The sequence below is a fragment of the Bombus huntii genome, unplaced genomic scaffold (assembly GCF_024542735.1).
Source record: "Bombus huntii isolate Logan2020A unplaced genomic scaffold, iyBomHunt1.1 ctg00000089.1, whole genome shotgun sequence".
Lineage (NCBI taxonomy): Eukaryota > Metazoa > Arthropoda > Insecta > Hymenoptera > Apidae > Bombus > Bombus huntii.
Genome location: NW_026099344.1, coordinates 122,864 through 136,771, shown reverse-complemented (window position 1 = coordinate 136,771; position 13,908 = coordinate 122,864). Strand labels below are relative to the sequence as shown.

The window sequence follows — 13,908 nt, the reverse complement described above, 5'->3', positions numbered from 1 at the left end:
CGAGAAAATGTATCGGCAATTCCTCGTACGACCAGAGGATCGGAAATATCAAAGGATATTATGGCGCAGCGCGAGTGGAGAAACAGAAACATATGAGCTTAACACAGTAATACTCTTATCATAGAAATAGAAGCAGTCCTCAATTCCCGCCCGCTAACTCCTATCTCCACCGATCCAAATGATCTCCTAGCCCTCACTCCCGGACATTTCCTCATTGGCGATTCATTAATGTGCTTACGTGATCGAGATTTCAGAGACACTCCATCGAGCCGACTCTCCAAATGGCAGCATATCCAACAGCTTAAACAACATTTTTGGAACCGCTGGCATAAGGAGTATTTGAACGAGCTAACCAACCGCAATAAATGGAGCAAGGGTGGACACAGCATCCAAAAGGGCACAATCGTCATCCTCAGAGAGGACAACGTTCCCTCCATGCATTGGCTTCTGGGCCGAGTTATCAAGGTTCATCCAGGCGCCGATGGTGTCATCCGGACAGCTACAGTTCAGACGGCAAAGAGCATTTTGGATCGGGGCGTCAAAAGGCTTGTCCCACTGCCAATTCAACCCGATCTCGAGAAACCCGAACAACTAGCCATCGAGACGAAATAAGATGGGAACCTCAACCACACCTCGCTAGTTTGATCGGTACCCTCTCAACGGGGGGAGAATGTTACGCCATGCGGCTTACCATAGGTCATATTCTTAACTATCGATCGCGGCACTATAATGTCGCAGACGGATCGTCGCGTCTGCCCGGCAAACAAACATTGTAGTGGCAAGCGCATGGTTCATTAAGCAGGGCGACTTCCAGAAACGTCGACTCGTAGCCCGTATTTTACCTCGCTGTAAAAGAATGTGGCGTGATCCGAACGTAGTGGGGGTCGCCTTCCAGAAAAAACGAAAAAAATCGAAAGGCGTTCAGAACTTTTCGAGAAGTCGAACCGTCAACACATGTGGTATGTCGCGCATTACTTATCAACCAAAACGCAGTTACATTTTTTTTGTTCCATTTATATCTTTCTAGTTAATAAGTTGTTGAAATAAACATTAATTTATTTGTGTTAATTCTGTGGAATTTCATTGAACTACCCTTATTATCATAATCGAAATAAGGGGATCGATCAGTTCGTGGCGTCGATTATTTAATCGTAACGGGAACTTACAACTCTCGTTGACGTGCTATCTCGCGATCGCGTCTCTCCGCGAACGGTCGAAACGCCTATTTTTTAATGAACGACGTCTCCCACTAGAGACTTTCTCTCGAGAGCGGCTAGCATCCTTTTCTAACCACCGATATGGAGATTGACCAATTAGCAGCAACGCCAATTTCCCTTACTTTCTGGACGAAGGCTTTTCTCGACGAATCCGATGATCTCGTGTCCTTAGACACGCCCCATTATAGTTTTCCTCTGTGGCATCATCGGGACGGGAAAGGCATTCTCGCTCGCGATCTCACTGATGAAAGGAGTAACCCTTTACGACCAGTGAATATTACGCATCCGACTTAGATTTTGTGAGCCCGTACATCCACTATTCCGTTGACCGCGGATTCGTTATTGCACTTAGGATCATTGTCATTAGTTTCTCGAGTATCTAATTACCACGGTTACTTATCCGGTTCTATAATAATCGTATTTGCACTAGTCAATGTCTTCTCTATTGCATAACGACAACGTGTAACCCAAACGAAGATTCGTTTCACGCCCCTAACCCTAATTCTAAAGTAAACCCGACATATATAATAATTCTATATTGAAAAAAATATGAAATTAACATGATATATACATTACTACATAAGTTATATATAAAATATAAGTTATATATAAAATATACTTGCCTACTGACTGATATGAATTTCTTTCGGTCTCGAATGCGTTAAAAAAGAGCGCAAAGAAGTCGAAATTACTTATTGTAATTAGTAAAACGACCTGAGAGGCAGACAGATACAAGAAAGAAGGAATATTATATTAGCTGCATTTTTGTAGCCATTATATAGGGTTTCGATCGCATAATTAATCAGTATCAACTTACCAGTCTTTAACGGAAGGACAAAAAGAAGAGCAGACGGCACACAGACCGCAATCATGATCATTTTCAAGTAGAATCTCAAGCTGCCGTACATCTTCGAAAACTTCGTTAGTCGTAAGGGATCAAAGGATGATGTCCGCGCTGCGGAAAATAGATGAGAAGCGGCTATTTCAACAACCACCGTGTAGGTACTGCACTAGCCAGAAGTATCTGCGACAGAAATCAGAATACACTCGTTTTCGCATGGTTGGATCAATTTCGCGTGGGACTAACCTGATTGAATGCTTGAAATTGACGCTTGGATTCTTTCCAGATTAACTAGCTTTGCCCCTCCCTCCCTTTATCTATTTTCTTAGATCGACTTAGACTGCCACAACATATTATCTTTCTTCTTTTCTTTTCTTTTCTTTTCTTTTCTTTTCTTTTCTTTTCTTTTCTTTTCTTTTCTTTTCTTTTCTTTTCTTTTCTTTTCTTTTCTTTTCTTTTCTTTTCTTTTCTTTTCTTTTCTTTTCTTTTGATCTTTTAAAGCCCTAAATCGCTGGCTATTTTGTATACTATATATTTTGTACACTCAATTACGCTGTAAGTCATAAGTACATATGTTTAACAACGTTATTTGTCATATTTCAGTTAAACCCCAGAAAAGCCAGAAATATATTTTCAGCATATTTTAACGCGCCCCTGGCAAAGATCTCAAAAACGAGTTGCGGCACAATTTAAAGCGACAAATAGCATCGCGTGTCTCGTTGTGGTAACACACGGTTCGCCAGTTTTTTTTTTTTTTTTTTTGATATCGGTGACTGCCATATTCTCTTGAGTTTCCAAATCGTAAAGAATCTTTCCCCAGGGATTGGTCAACTGTGTATGTCCCCATGCGACGTAACTTGCTTAAGGAACACGAGCCGGTGATATGCAGGCAACGTATAATTGATTATCATTCGCTCTGGAACGCTGAAGTAATGACCAGTGCACTGGTCCAGTGGTCATATTGAATGCCGCTGGATATATCAGCATTTGGCAACCTAACCCAGAGAAGCAGGAAATATGAAGCCACCGAATACCAATTAACTTCGTAGTTGCACGGTTCACATTCCATCATTTCTGAATATGCGAGGACAGTCCTCTTATTGTGCTTTTAATTCTTTTATTTGTTTCATTTTCAGCAAATATACTGGTTTTTTAAATTAAGCTTCTTTTTATACAGAGTTACAGATTATATTAATTTTATATAGAATATATTTAAGAAAGATATTTAATTTTTTGCTAGTTAAGTATGGATCGATTAAGTTACTGTACCTTTGTTCCGATAAATGCGTGCCATTTCCTCGAATCTAATATCATAGCAAATGCCAATACCTATTTTGCAGCCCTTCACATCGAACGTCGTTAGGGAGTTACCAGGACTGAGTGAATCACTCTCTCGAAAAGTAATCTTATTAGGAATGTCGATGTCGAATAGATGTACCTAATAACATAAAAATGTAGTCGCTAATTCTATTGCTGCAACTTTTGTAATTTAATATCAAAGTTACCAACTCCTAAACTTTAATTGTTTTTTATTTAATAACTGACAGCGTTTTTATCACTTTCTTTTATTAAAAAATCCTATCATTTAATAATGTTTAAAAAGGAGAAAAAATAAGTATAATAATATTTTAAGTATGTGAAAAATTTATACAACACAAACACATTACAACAAAAATGGGCGTTTCCCGTATCATAACGTATTTTATAAACCGTAAATTATAGAATTGGTTATAGTATACGTATGTACATATGTATATTCCTAAATTATTCCTAGATAGAGTCACTTTCTTCGCCCCAATATTTTCAAATTCAAAGCCATAAAGGAATATATTACTTACCTTTCGGTGTTTTGCTATCAAAGTTCCATCGGGACCCCAAATAGTACAGGTATTGTACAATTTATCGCCCTCTATTTCAGGCATCGTACCACCAACTACATAGATGTTGTTTTCTTTAGCTGCGTTCGATGAAGCAACGCTCGTTTCACCATCAGGAATACTCTCGGCGTATTTTGGAAAGTACTCTGCATTGCAATATTTCAATTAATGAAAAATAACTGTCTTTTGTTCCAACCATAAATTAAATTGAAATGTTTGTCAGTTTTTTATTTTTTAAATTATTAAAATAACTAAGTTTTATATTTCGACTTAATTAAATATGCAATTACTTAGCTAATAGTATATATAATAAATTGTTTCTACAGGTTCAAAATGAAAAATGAATATTTAGAAATATTTAATTACGATAATGCTATTTGTGTTAGCATCAGTGGCTTGTTACTCAACGACTTTGCTAGTACTTTTTGAAACATAAAGTTAGTTTTCAATTAACACTTATACTAGAGGCGGAATTATAAATGCAAAATAATTGATAATACTAATTTATAAGTACCTAATTATTAGTATCTTAAAAAATATATTTATACAAAAATCACGATAATCATGAAAATGGGGAAATCCTATATTCTCGAATCAATTCACAATTTATTTTGTATATTAATTAGATTCCGCTCTCATCAGTACGTACTCACTGGCGACATCGAGAAAATGTATCGGCAATTCCTCGTACGACCAGAGGATCGGAAATATCAAAGGATATTATGGCGCAGCGCGAGTGGAGAAACAGAAACATATGAGCTTAACACAGTAATACTCTTATCATAGAAATAGAAGCAGTCCTCAATTCCCGCCCGCTAACTCCTATCTCCACCGATCCAAATGATCTCCTAGCCCTCACTCCCGGACATTTCCTCATTGGCGATTCATTAATGTGCTTACGTGATCGAGATTTCAGAGACACTCCATCGAGCCGACTCTCCAAATGGCAGCATATCCAACAGCTTAAACAACATTTTTGGAACCGCTGGCATAAGGAGTATTTGAACGAGCTAACCAACCGCAATAAATGGAGCAAGGGTGGACACAGCATCCAAAAGGGCACAATCGTCATCCTCAGAGAGGACAACGTTCCCTCCATGCATTGGCTTCTGGGCCGAGTTATCAAGGTTCATCCAGGCGCCGATGGTGTCATCCGGACAGCTACAGTTCAGACGGCAAAGAGCATTTTGGATCGGGGCGTCAAAAGGCTTGTCCCACTGCCAATTCAACCCGATCTCGAGAAACCCGAACAACTAGCCATCGAGACGAAATAAGATGGGAACCTCAACCACACCTCGCTAGTTTGATCGGTACCCTCTCAACGGGGGGAGAATGTTACGCCATGCGGCTTACCATAGGTCATATTCTTAACTATCGATCGCGGCACTATAATGTCGCAGACGGATCGTCGCGTCTGCCCGGCAAACAAACATTGTAGTGGCAAGCGCATGGTTCATTAAGCAGGGCGACTTCCAGAAACGTCGACTCGTAGCCCGTATTTTACCTCGCTGTAAAAGAATGTGGCGTGATCCGAACGTAGTGGGGGTCGCCTTCCAGAAAAAACGAAAAAAATCGAAAGGCGTTCAGAACTTTTCGAGAAGTCGAACCGTCAACACATGTGGTATGTCGCGCATTACTTATCAACCAAAACGCAGTTACATTTTTTTTTGTTCCATTTATATCTTTCTAGTTAATAAGTTGTTGAAATAAACATTAATTTATTTGTGTTAATTCTGTGGAATTTCATTGAACTACCCTTATTATCATAATCGAAATAAGGGGATCGATCAGTTCGTGGCGTCGATTATTTAATCGTAACGGGAACTTACAACTCTCGTTGACGTGCTATCTCGCGATCGCGTCTCTCCGCGAACGGTCGAAACGCCTATTTTTTAATGAACGACGTCTCCCACTAGAGACTTTCTCTCGAGAGCGGCTAGCATCCTTTTCTAACCACCGATATACAAATTGACCAATTAGCAGCAATGCCAATTTCCCTTACTTTCTGAACGAAGATTGTCCTCGACGAATCCGATTTTTCCTCTGCAATATTTTTAAAGCTACACATTTCGAATTTTCCAATTATGCCGAAACAATTGCGTGAACCACTCTATATATTCCATACAATAAACTATTTTTTGCGTTTTAGAGTAGTTGAATATTTTATTAAAATACTCTGAGCAATTCTCAGGTTTCTGTGAAAACAAGATAACCCAAATGTAGTTGTGTTTCCTTCAGAATTATGCAGATTTTATTTGAAATATGTGAGGTGTAAGTGACCCCGACGTGATCGAGCTAATGAGATTTCAATTATAGTGATTCCGGGCGCGCTAACGATATGTCAAACAAGAATAAAACAGTTACGACCAGTGAAGAGTCCGCGTGCCTTTGACGATGCCCTAGAAAATAGTGCTATGGTTCTCCTTACTAGAGAGATAGCTCGCGGCGGCGAGCATCGCGGGCGATGAAGAAAAATCTACCGCCCTCCAAGGGTGTCTAGAACCTGAGTACTTAGAGCGAATCGAGGACATAGCGTTGAATCCCCCGGCCACCACAATATGATAAACTCAAGGACGAAACACTTCTCTCTCCTTTTCCTTTATTTGTCGGCTCTACATCCATCCCCCTTGCTTACTCAAGTTGTTGTTTGTCTATATACGATTCAGCAGCTATGGAACCACATATGGGCAAGATGGATTGACAGAAAGGAAGCGGAGGATTTTCGCGATGGAGGATGTAATTGAAGGATGAGCGTTGTAATGAATTGGTTTTGGTTTGTAAATATATTTGTTATGTTCTTGCAGCACTTCTTCTTTGCATTCTCAAGTGCCTTGGACGGCCTTTAGGAGAGAACAAAGACACAAATGATAATTGTAGCTGCTGGCTGTAGATGTCGCTGCTAGGGTACTGCTGTATTTTCTTTTCATTTAAGAATCGTGGAAGAAAAATCGGACTACGGTCGCCGGGATTTAAGAACCCAGATCCCGAACGTTCGTAACTTGAGGCGCTAACCACTGCGCTGCCGTTGTCTGGTATTAGTTAGTGTCGAGTTGTCGTATTTGTGCTGTCGAGTGCCGCCATATATGTATGCATTTATGAATTGAGTGGTTTACAAGTAATTACAATCGATATACATTACAAGTAATTACAATTTATTACAAATGACTCGCTGTGCATATTACTATAACAGTCAGTACTAATTCTATAGATCAGCAGCATTATAACTTTCCAATAAACAACCGAAAATCACGTCGTTGAATAATAAATGCATTCACTGTAGAACGAAATTATTATTACGAATATAAGAGAAACGATTTAAAAACCATGTATTTTTTCATTTAAATTATTTGCATTTGCAAAGGGAGATACAAAATTTTAACAACGTTGCAAATTATAAAGACACAAATTACAGTTTCGTGTTTAAGTTATTGTTCAGAGTTTGTTGGAATACAACGATATTAATCGCATACAGATGAGGTGATTGATCGAACGGATTCTTTCCTTCGTTGTTCAGCGATATCCTCATTAGCGTGCGTTCGTGAGATGTACCACGGCGGCTAGCACGTGCATGCTCTTTCGAGAATTCGGCGGAAGAAGCGTAGGAATATGGATGGAACATTCCCGATGGGCACGTCGAGAAGCTACTAGAAGGTTCTGTGGCACATGTGACGCCACACAGACACCCACACAGGTCACACTCATTACTGCATAGAGAGTGGGGTTCAAAACCTTTTCAAGGGCCATGGGTCACTAAGCCAGTCAGTCTGTGAATAACTAGCCAACTGACTACATTCCAGAACACACACACTTATAATTCCTGTAATAATTGTTTAATAAATATCACATTATATTGTTTCAACACAAACATTGTGTCTTCCACAGATTATTAATCTTAATTCCAAGATTAAATTCTAACAGAGCTTCCTAATAATTATGGTACAATTGGTAAAATGATGATTTTACATGAAAAAAGTAAAAAATATATTAGATAATTGAAATAACGCGATATAAATATAATTGAAATAACATCAGTAAGAACGGATGTTTTAAGCTTTCGATTTTGAGAAAACAGGGTATGAATATGTTTAGTTAAAAAGCAATCCGTGTTTATTCGAGCATTCGCGGAGAGACGCGATCGCGAGAAAGCACGTCAACGGGAGTAGTAAATTCCCGTTGCAATTAGATAACCGACGCCACGAACTGATCGATCCCCTGATTTCTGTTACGATAATAGGGGTGGTTCAATGAATTTAACACTGTATTAACAGGTTAATATAGCTTGTATATTTAAAAATAATGAATGTAATAATAAAGACGTCACGAATTATTTAGCGATAAATACAGTTGATATGTTATAGGAATTCGACCCGACTTTGCGATATCTCTCAATGAATTCGTTAGACTAAGCAATTTATAACGTTTGACTCTTCAGAAGGGACCGATTACTCTTCGATCCTTTTCGTTGTCTTCTCTGGAAGACGACCCCCACTACGCTCGGATCACGTCACCGTTCGCACCTATGATCACGTATACCAGCTTCTTTCTTTATGCGGATAAAATAACGCACCAAAGGCGAATAGATGTTTCTGGAACTCGCTGCTTGACGACAACTATGCGTTTATCGCTACTTTGTGTATATCTCGACGGTCATGTAAGACGATCTGTTTGCGACGGTTAGGAACACGGCCTATAGTAAGCCTTGGGGCGTAATAAACGGAGAGAATAGAATAATCTACAGGATTATCAACGGTGAAGTATATAAATATACTAACGACTCAGAAAACATAATTGAAGTGAGTTGCTTAGATATGAAATTATTGTTAATAACTAAAAGAATAATAGTACAAGTTAGATTAGCAGAGAGACAAACGTGATTGCGCAGTGAGTCTAGGAAACAGGATAAAATATAAAACAAATAAAAATGGAATATGCAATACGTCCTATCCAAGAAGATTGGATACCAACTAATGCATAATAAAAGAATGTCCGCAATATTTGGAATTAAGAACAAAATTCTTAAAATAAACAACCACCATCTTTACGAACAGAGAAAATTGATTATTGAGACTAAAGAATTTTATTAAGAAACAACATGACGCTCAGAGCATAATAACTGAAGTTATAATAACCTGAGCACAACTCAAAAACTTAGCTATGACCCTTTTGTAATAACTAACAAACAAACATTTCAAACTTAATTAATTATAAACAAGCTACAGATAATTTGAAGTTAGATATGAACAAGCTTAATAACAAAATTACATAAATAGAATTTTTCTTATTTAAATGCGACAGTTCGTAGTACAAAACAAATTTTGTTCAGGAATAAGGTTTTCTGAAAATTTCCAGCGAAAATTTTTGCAAAAATTTCCTAAAGGAATTATAATCTATGAGATAAATGAAATAAAAATACAAAAACCAACTGATATTAAAAGAAGAATGATTATTTTACAAGATAATATGAAACTGTGTAAGGGATTACATATGTAACATATTGTCCCGATGTACACATATTTGCGAAGCAACTTATTACCCTGTATATTCCAGAAACTTCTTAGTTTGCCCCAGCCTTAGCAATTTGAAACTATTTTATTAAAATTAAGAATTTTCCACATTAGATCGAACGCACTTCTAATAGGTACCAAACAGTATATATATATAGCAAGATTTCACATATCTCTAAATTATTCACAGAAAATTAATACGGCACATAAATTAGACTTCGGATTGTAAAAGTTAAGAATAAATAACCGATACAGTCTCACAAAAATAGAAGGATAAAGATAGAGATAAGGGATCAAAAACAACAGTTATTTTTCAAATTTGTATGAAAAGCCCTTAAGAAAATAAGTTCCTCCTTAAATTGAAAACAGTTATATGTATAGAAATCAAACTTGCGATAAAAGTAAAAAAGATAGAAAATAAGAAAATTGTATTTGTTTTTATGACTCACTTTTACATGTAGTATAATTTCCACCGCTATTTTAGCATAGAACGCTATTTTCAAACACGAACTGTTCCAACTCGATAGTCCCTTGCTTTATTGTAAACGGAAAATTCTTTCGTGTTCTCAACCAAATTTATCAAATTCCAGCAATGACACATGCTATGTGATTGTCAGTAGAACATGGAGAAATGTTTCCAGTAAAGTTTCGAGCGACTTATCGCCGATTTTCAGGAGACACTGCGACGATATCGCGTGTACAGTGCTTCTATCGGTGTTGATGCGCTTTAATACATAGTGCAAGAGAACACTAATAAGATTTCCCAGTGGGCCTGTAAATCCTTATAAATCACTCAAAAATATATCATATTGTTTGTTTCAACTACTAGCAATTTAAAACGTCGTCTACATATATTTAGAAAGTTAGCAAAGACATATATTTGTTCCTGAGCATGATTTCTATCAGTTGAGCGTTGTAGCAAAATGTCCGATACAATTTAATGTTGAATTTGTCTTTTTTTTAGGCTAGCTTGATTGGATTACAGGTAGATTTAAACGATCCGTGTGTTGCATCTCCAAGGCATCTTCGACTCATCGATACGCAGTGATACCTGGCAAACTTCTAGTGGACAAGCGACGTTGCTTGCAGGCAGTTTATATACATGTTTTGGCATGTGTTGTCGGCAGGCAATGTCTACAGACGCCTGTAGTCTGCCCGTACGCGCCTTAAGTTTCACTGGCAGACATTGTCCGCCGATTACTACGACATCTGTCTGTGGACAATAGGCCGTCAGTGTGGAGTTATCTTTACCCGAATAATTTAAGAAATATAAAATAAACTTCAACGAAAAGTTGCTAGCTTCGATATCTTACTAATACAATGTTATCGAAATTGAATAAACCTCGTTACTGTATTTAAAAGGAAATTGCATTTATATTTCAAGTTTATAGAGACAACAACAACAACCAAACAAAGAATCGCAACGAAGAAATAAACGGATACAACAGAACACTGGATCGAAGATAGAACAATAAACAAGATAGAACCAAGAAAACAACAGTAACGAAGAACCGGGGCGCAGAAAAAAGCACGAAGCGTGCGAGCTGGAGAGGAAACCTGTGACCGTCGGTGCAAGCGGTAAGCATACAAAATGGTTGTCGAGCAGGAATAATCGGCTGGAGAGCCAACCTGCTGGGACCGAGCTATATGGTGGCAGGTATCGCGTGGCGCCAGCTAAGCGAGCTGCCGCCCGAAAGGGTAGGTTTAACTTGTCCAATGATCCGCAAGGAGAGGGCAAGTCGCGCGCCGACCATCTATGCGCGCCATTCCCAAGTCGAACGCGAACATCTAAATGCGAAGCCAGTATGCGTTTTTACTGCAGGTATGGCGCGGTCGACCAAAAGGTCGGGCCCTCAAACGCACACATTACTTGTACAATTCGAGTGCTGCAGATACGGAAAAGCAATTTATAATTTATCGTAATTTATCGTAATGCGAATTTTGGCGCGTCGTCATAAATAGATTTTTATTTAAAACGAAATTCTTAAATATCCTTTTGTATCAATTCACATAACGTTAATAAATCAATATTAGACATATTACTCATAAATTGTACATATCTTTGTGCATATACGCATAGTTTTCGTGCATATATCAATATTTGTATATTTTATGTGTATAACTTTCATATGCTTTTCGCAAATTTTACATTCATAAACATCTGGAATCTACACGTTACGTTTTTCGTTGTATTTACAAGTACGGACATTAGATATTCTATTACATTCTTTTATTATAATCTTTTGATATATTTATAGTTGTTTAATTATTAGGTCATCCCATAAGTTCGTGCCGTTTTTCGAGAGGTTATATATGTTAAGATCGTTTACATACCTTTCAGTTTCATGAAAAAATGTAATCCCCCTCTCGTTGTACAACTTCTTCCCATTTTTCTGGTAGGTTCCGTCTCGATAAAAGTTCTCTTGTTTTTCTTTAAAATAATTTTCTATGCTATTTTTGAGAGTGTCAATATTTTCAAATTTTTTAGCTATTAAAAAGTGTTGTAATGCTCTGAACAGGTGGTAATCAGATGAGGCAATGTCTGGGGAATATGGGGGATGTGGTAAAATTTTTCAATTAAATTCAGACAATTTTTTTGTAACGCTTTTCGCGACATGCGGTTTAGCATTGTCGTGATGGAAGATAACGTTGTTCCTATTCACTAAACCTGGCCGTTTTTCAGCTAGTGCTTCTCTTAATTTTTCCAACTGAGCGCAATATTTGTCTGAATTAATGGTATCACCACTAGATAAAAGTTCAAAATAGAGTATTCCTTTATAATCCCACCATACACACAAAAGAACTTTACGTGGATGTAACCCTGGTTTTGCACAGCGTTCAGGTGGCTGATTTCGTTGGGATCAGCTACGTTTCCGTTCAGGGTTTTCGAAAAGTATCCACTTTTCATCACCAGTTACCAGGGGCGTTTAAGGAATGGTTCACGTTTATTACGTGCAATTAATGACATGCACGCTGTCGTTCGTTCAAGACGGTTCCGTTCCGTAAGTTTATGGGGCACCCAAACGTTCAACTTTGACACCATCCCCATTTTTTTTAAACACCTATGAATCGTTGTCTTAGGTATTTTCAGGACATTTGACATCTCTTGAACTGTCAAACTTGGTGATTTTTCAACAAGATCCCGAATTTTATCTCCGTCTGTCTGAGGAGGACGCCCGGAGCGTACCTCCTCTTCTAAACAGAAATTCCCAGCTCTAAAACGTTGGAACCACTTCCTACAGGTGCGAGATGAAAGCGTATTTTCTCTGTAAACAGCACATATGTTTTTCCTGGCAATTGTTACCGAACTTTCTTTCCGAAATTCATATAACATGAGATGTCGAAAATGGATACGCATTTCACTCGTGATTTTTTACTGTTAGAAGTCACTGTGTTCACTATATTACGATCTTATGCCCACGAAGATCTACTCTAGCCTGTTCTCGATCAGCTAAGCTCAAGTGCATTGGTCCCGTATCGCCGTATGTTTAGAAATCGACACATGAAATATATACACAAAAGTGTATAAATATATACACAAAAACTTATGGGATCACCTAATATGTAAACGATTTTGAACTATTTAATTTAATAAAGACCTTAGATCGACGGATTTTAATTGCTGTCACATAATCGTTAATTCATTACTTTTCCTCCAACTGTCACGAATTTTCACAAAGTGTGTATTTCGGATCGTTAATCTCATACGGATGTAAACTTCATTTTCTTAATAATCTTGGTCAATCATGTATCACATTTTCTATAAAATCTATAAGATCAGCAAGTGCTCTAATACTTGTGAACAATCATATATCTTAATTTGTGCCTTTTGTATTAATACAGAAGCTTCATGCGAGAAAGAATTTTCGATATAAATGTTCTCAATGTTGTAAATCGAGTTCTGCCAGAGCAACCGAGCCAAACGGACGTGTAAAACAGTGCTTCAGAAAAAGTGCGGCAAGTGGGGAAGAGAAAGTTACGAACGGCAACGCCCATAGCTAAATGGTGGAAACTCGTGTCTTCTACTAAGAAGACTACAAGCAAAACTAAAATGAAAAAGCACATCCCACCGATAAAAATAATTAACAAAGACGAACAATACTACATAAATAAAACAACAAACACATCAAAACCAAGCCAACCAATAAACGAAGAACAGGAATGCTCAGCTACAAACGAAGTTGATATGGAAACAATACCAAACAATGAAGAGAATATTACCAATAACGAATTAACCCAACAGGATGAAAGCTGGAAGGTGGCAAGTTATAACAAGAAACGAAAAATAACAGGAAATTCAGATACAGAAAAGCAGCGATGGCTGCAAGAATTACCATTAAGAAACTCCTTCAGCTCACTTACGGAAGAAATAGACGACCCAACAACCAAAAACACAACTAAATCAACGCAAACTACAAAACCACCACCAATATTTGTCGACGCCCAGATAATAGACCCGCTTATTGATC

The 13,908-nt window shown here is 37.8% G+C and overlaps 2 protein-coding genes across 3 annotated transcripts in view; both read right to left on the bottom strand.

The window, feature by feature from the left end:
* The window catches only part of LOC126876653 (omega-amidase NIT2-like), a 28,171-nt gene extending 25,864 nt beyond the window's left edge, over window positions 1-2,307 (bottom strand). The window contains exon 1 of the mRNA XM_050639563.1: window positions 2,035-2,307. Within this exon, the coding sequence (XP_050495520.1) occupies window positions 2,035-2,125 (91 nt within the window). The 5' untranslated portion in view covers window positions 2,126-2,307. The remainder of the gene's footprint in view (window positions 1-2,034) is intronic.
* On the bottom strand, window positions 2,148-4,281 carry LOC126876661 (omega-amidase NIT2-A-like). Of its 2 annotated transcripts, none has more exons than XM_050639577.1 (3): window positions 3,897-4,281; window positions 3,328-3,496; window positions 2,148-2,241 (listed from the first exon to the last, which is right to left on the bottom strand). In XM_050639577.1, exons 1-3 carry the CDS (start codon window positions 3,978-3,980, stop codon window positions 2,228-2,230), a joined length of 267 nt encoding a protein of 88 aa, XP_050495534.1. In that variant the 5' UTR covers window positions 3,981-4,281; the 3' UTR covers window positions 2,148-2,227. The 2 variants fall into 2 exon arrangements, with proteins under 2 accessions (XP_050495534.1, XP_050495533.1); XM_050639576.1 differs by lacking the exon at window positions 2,148-2,241 and adding an exon at window positions 2,629-3,053 and having other exon boundaries at window positions 3,897-4,280.
* Between the last annotated feature and the right edge of the window lie 9,627 nt (window positions 4,282-13,908).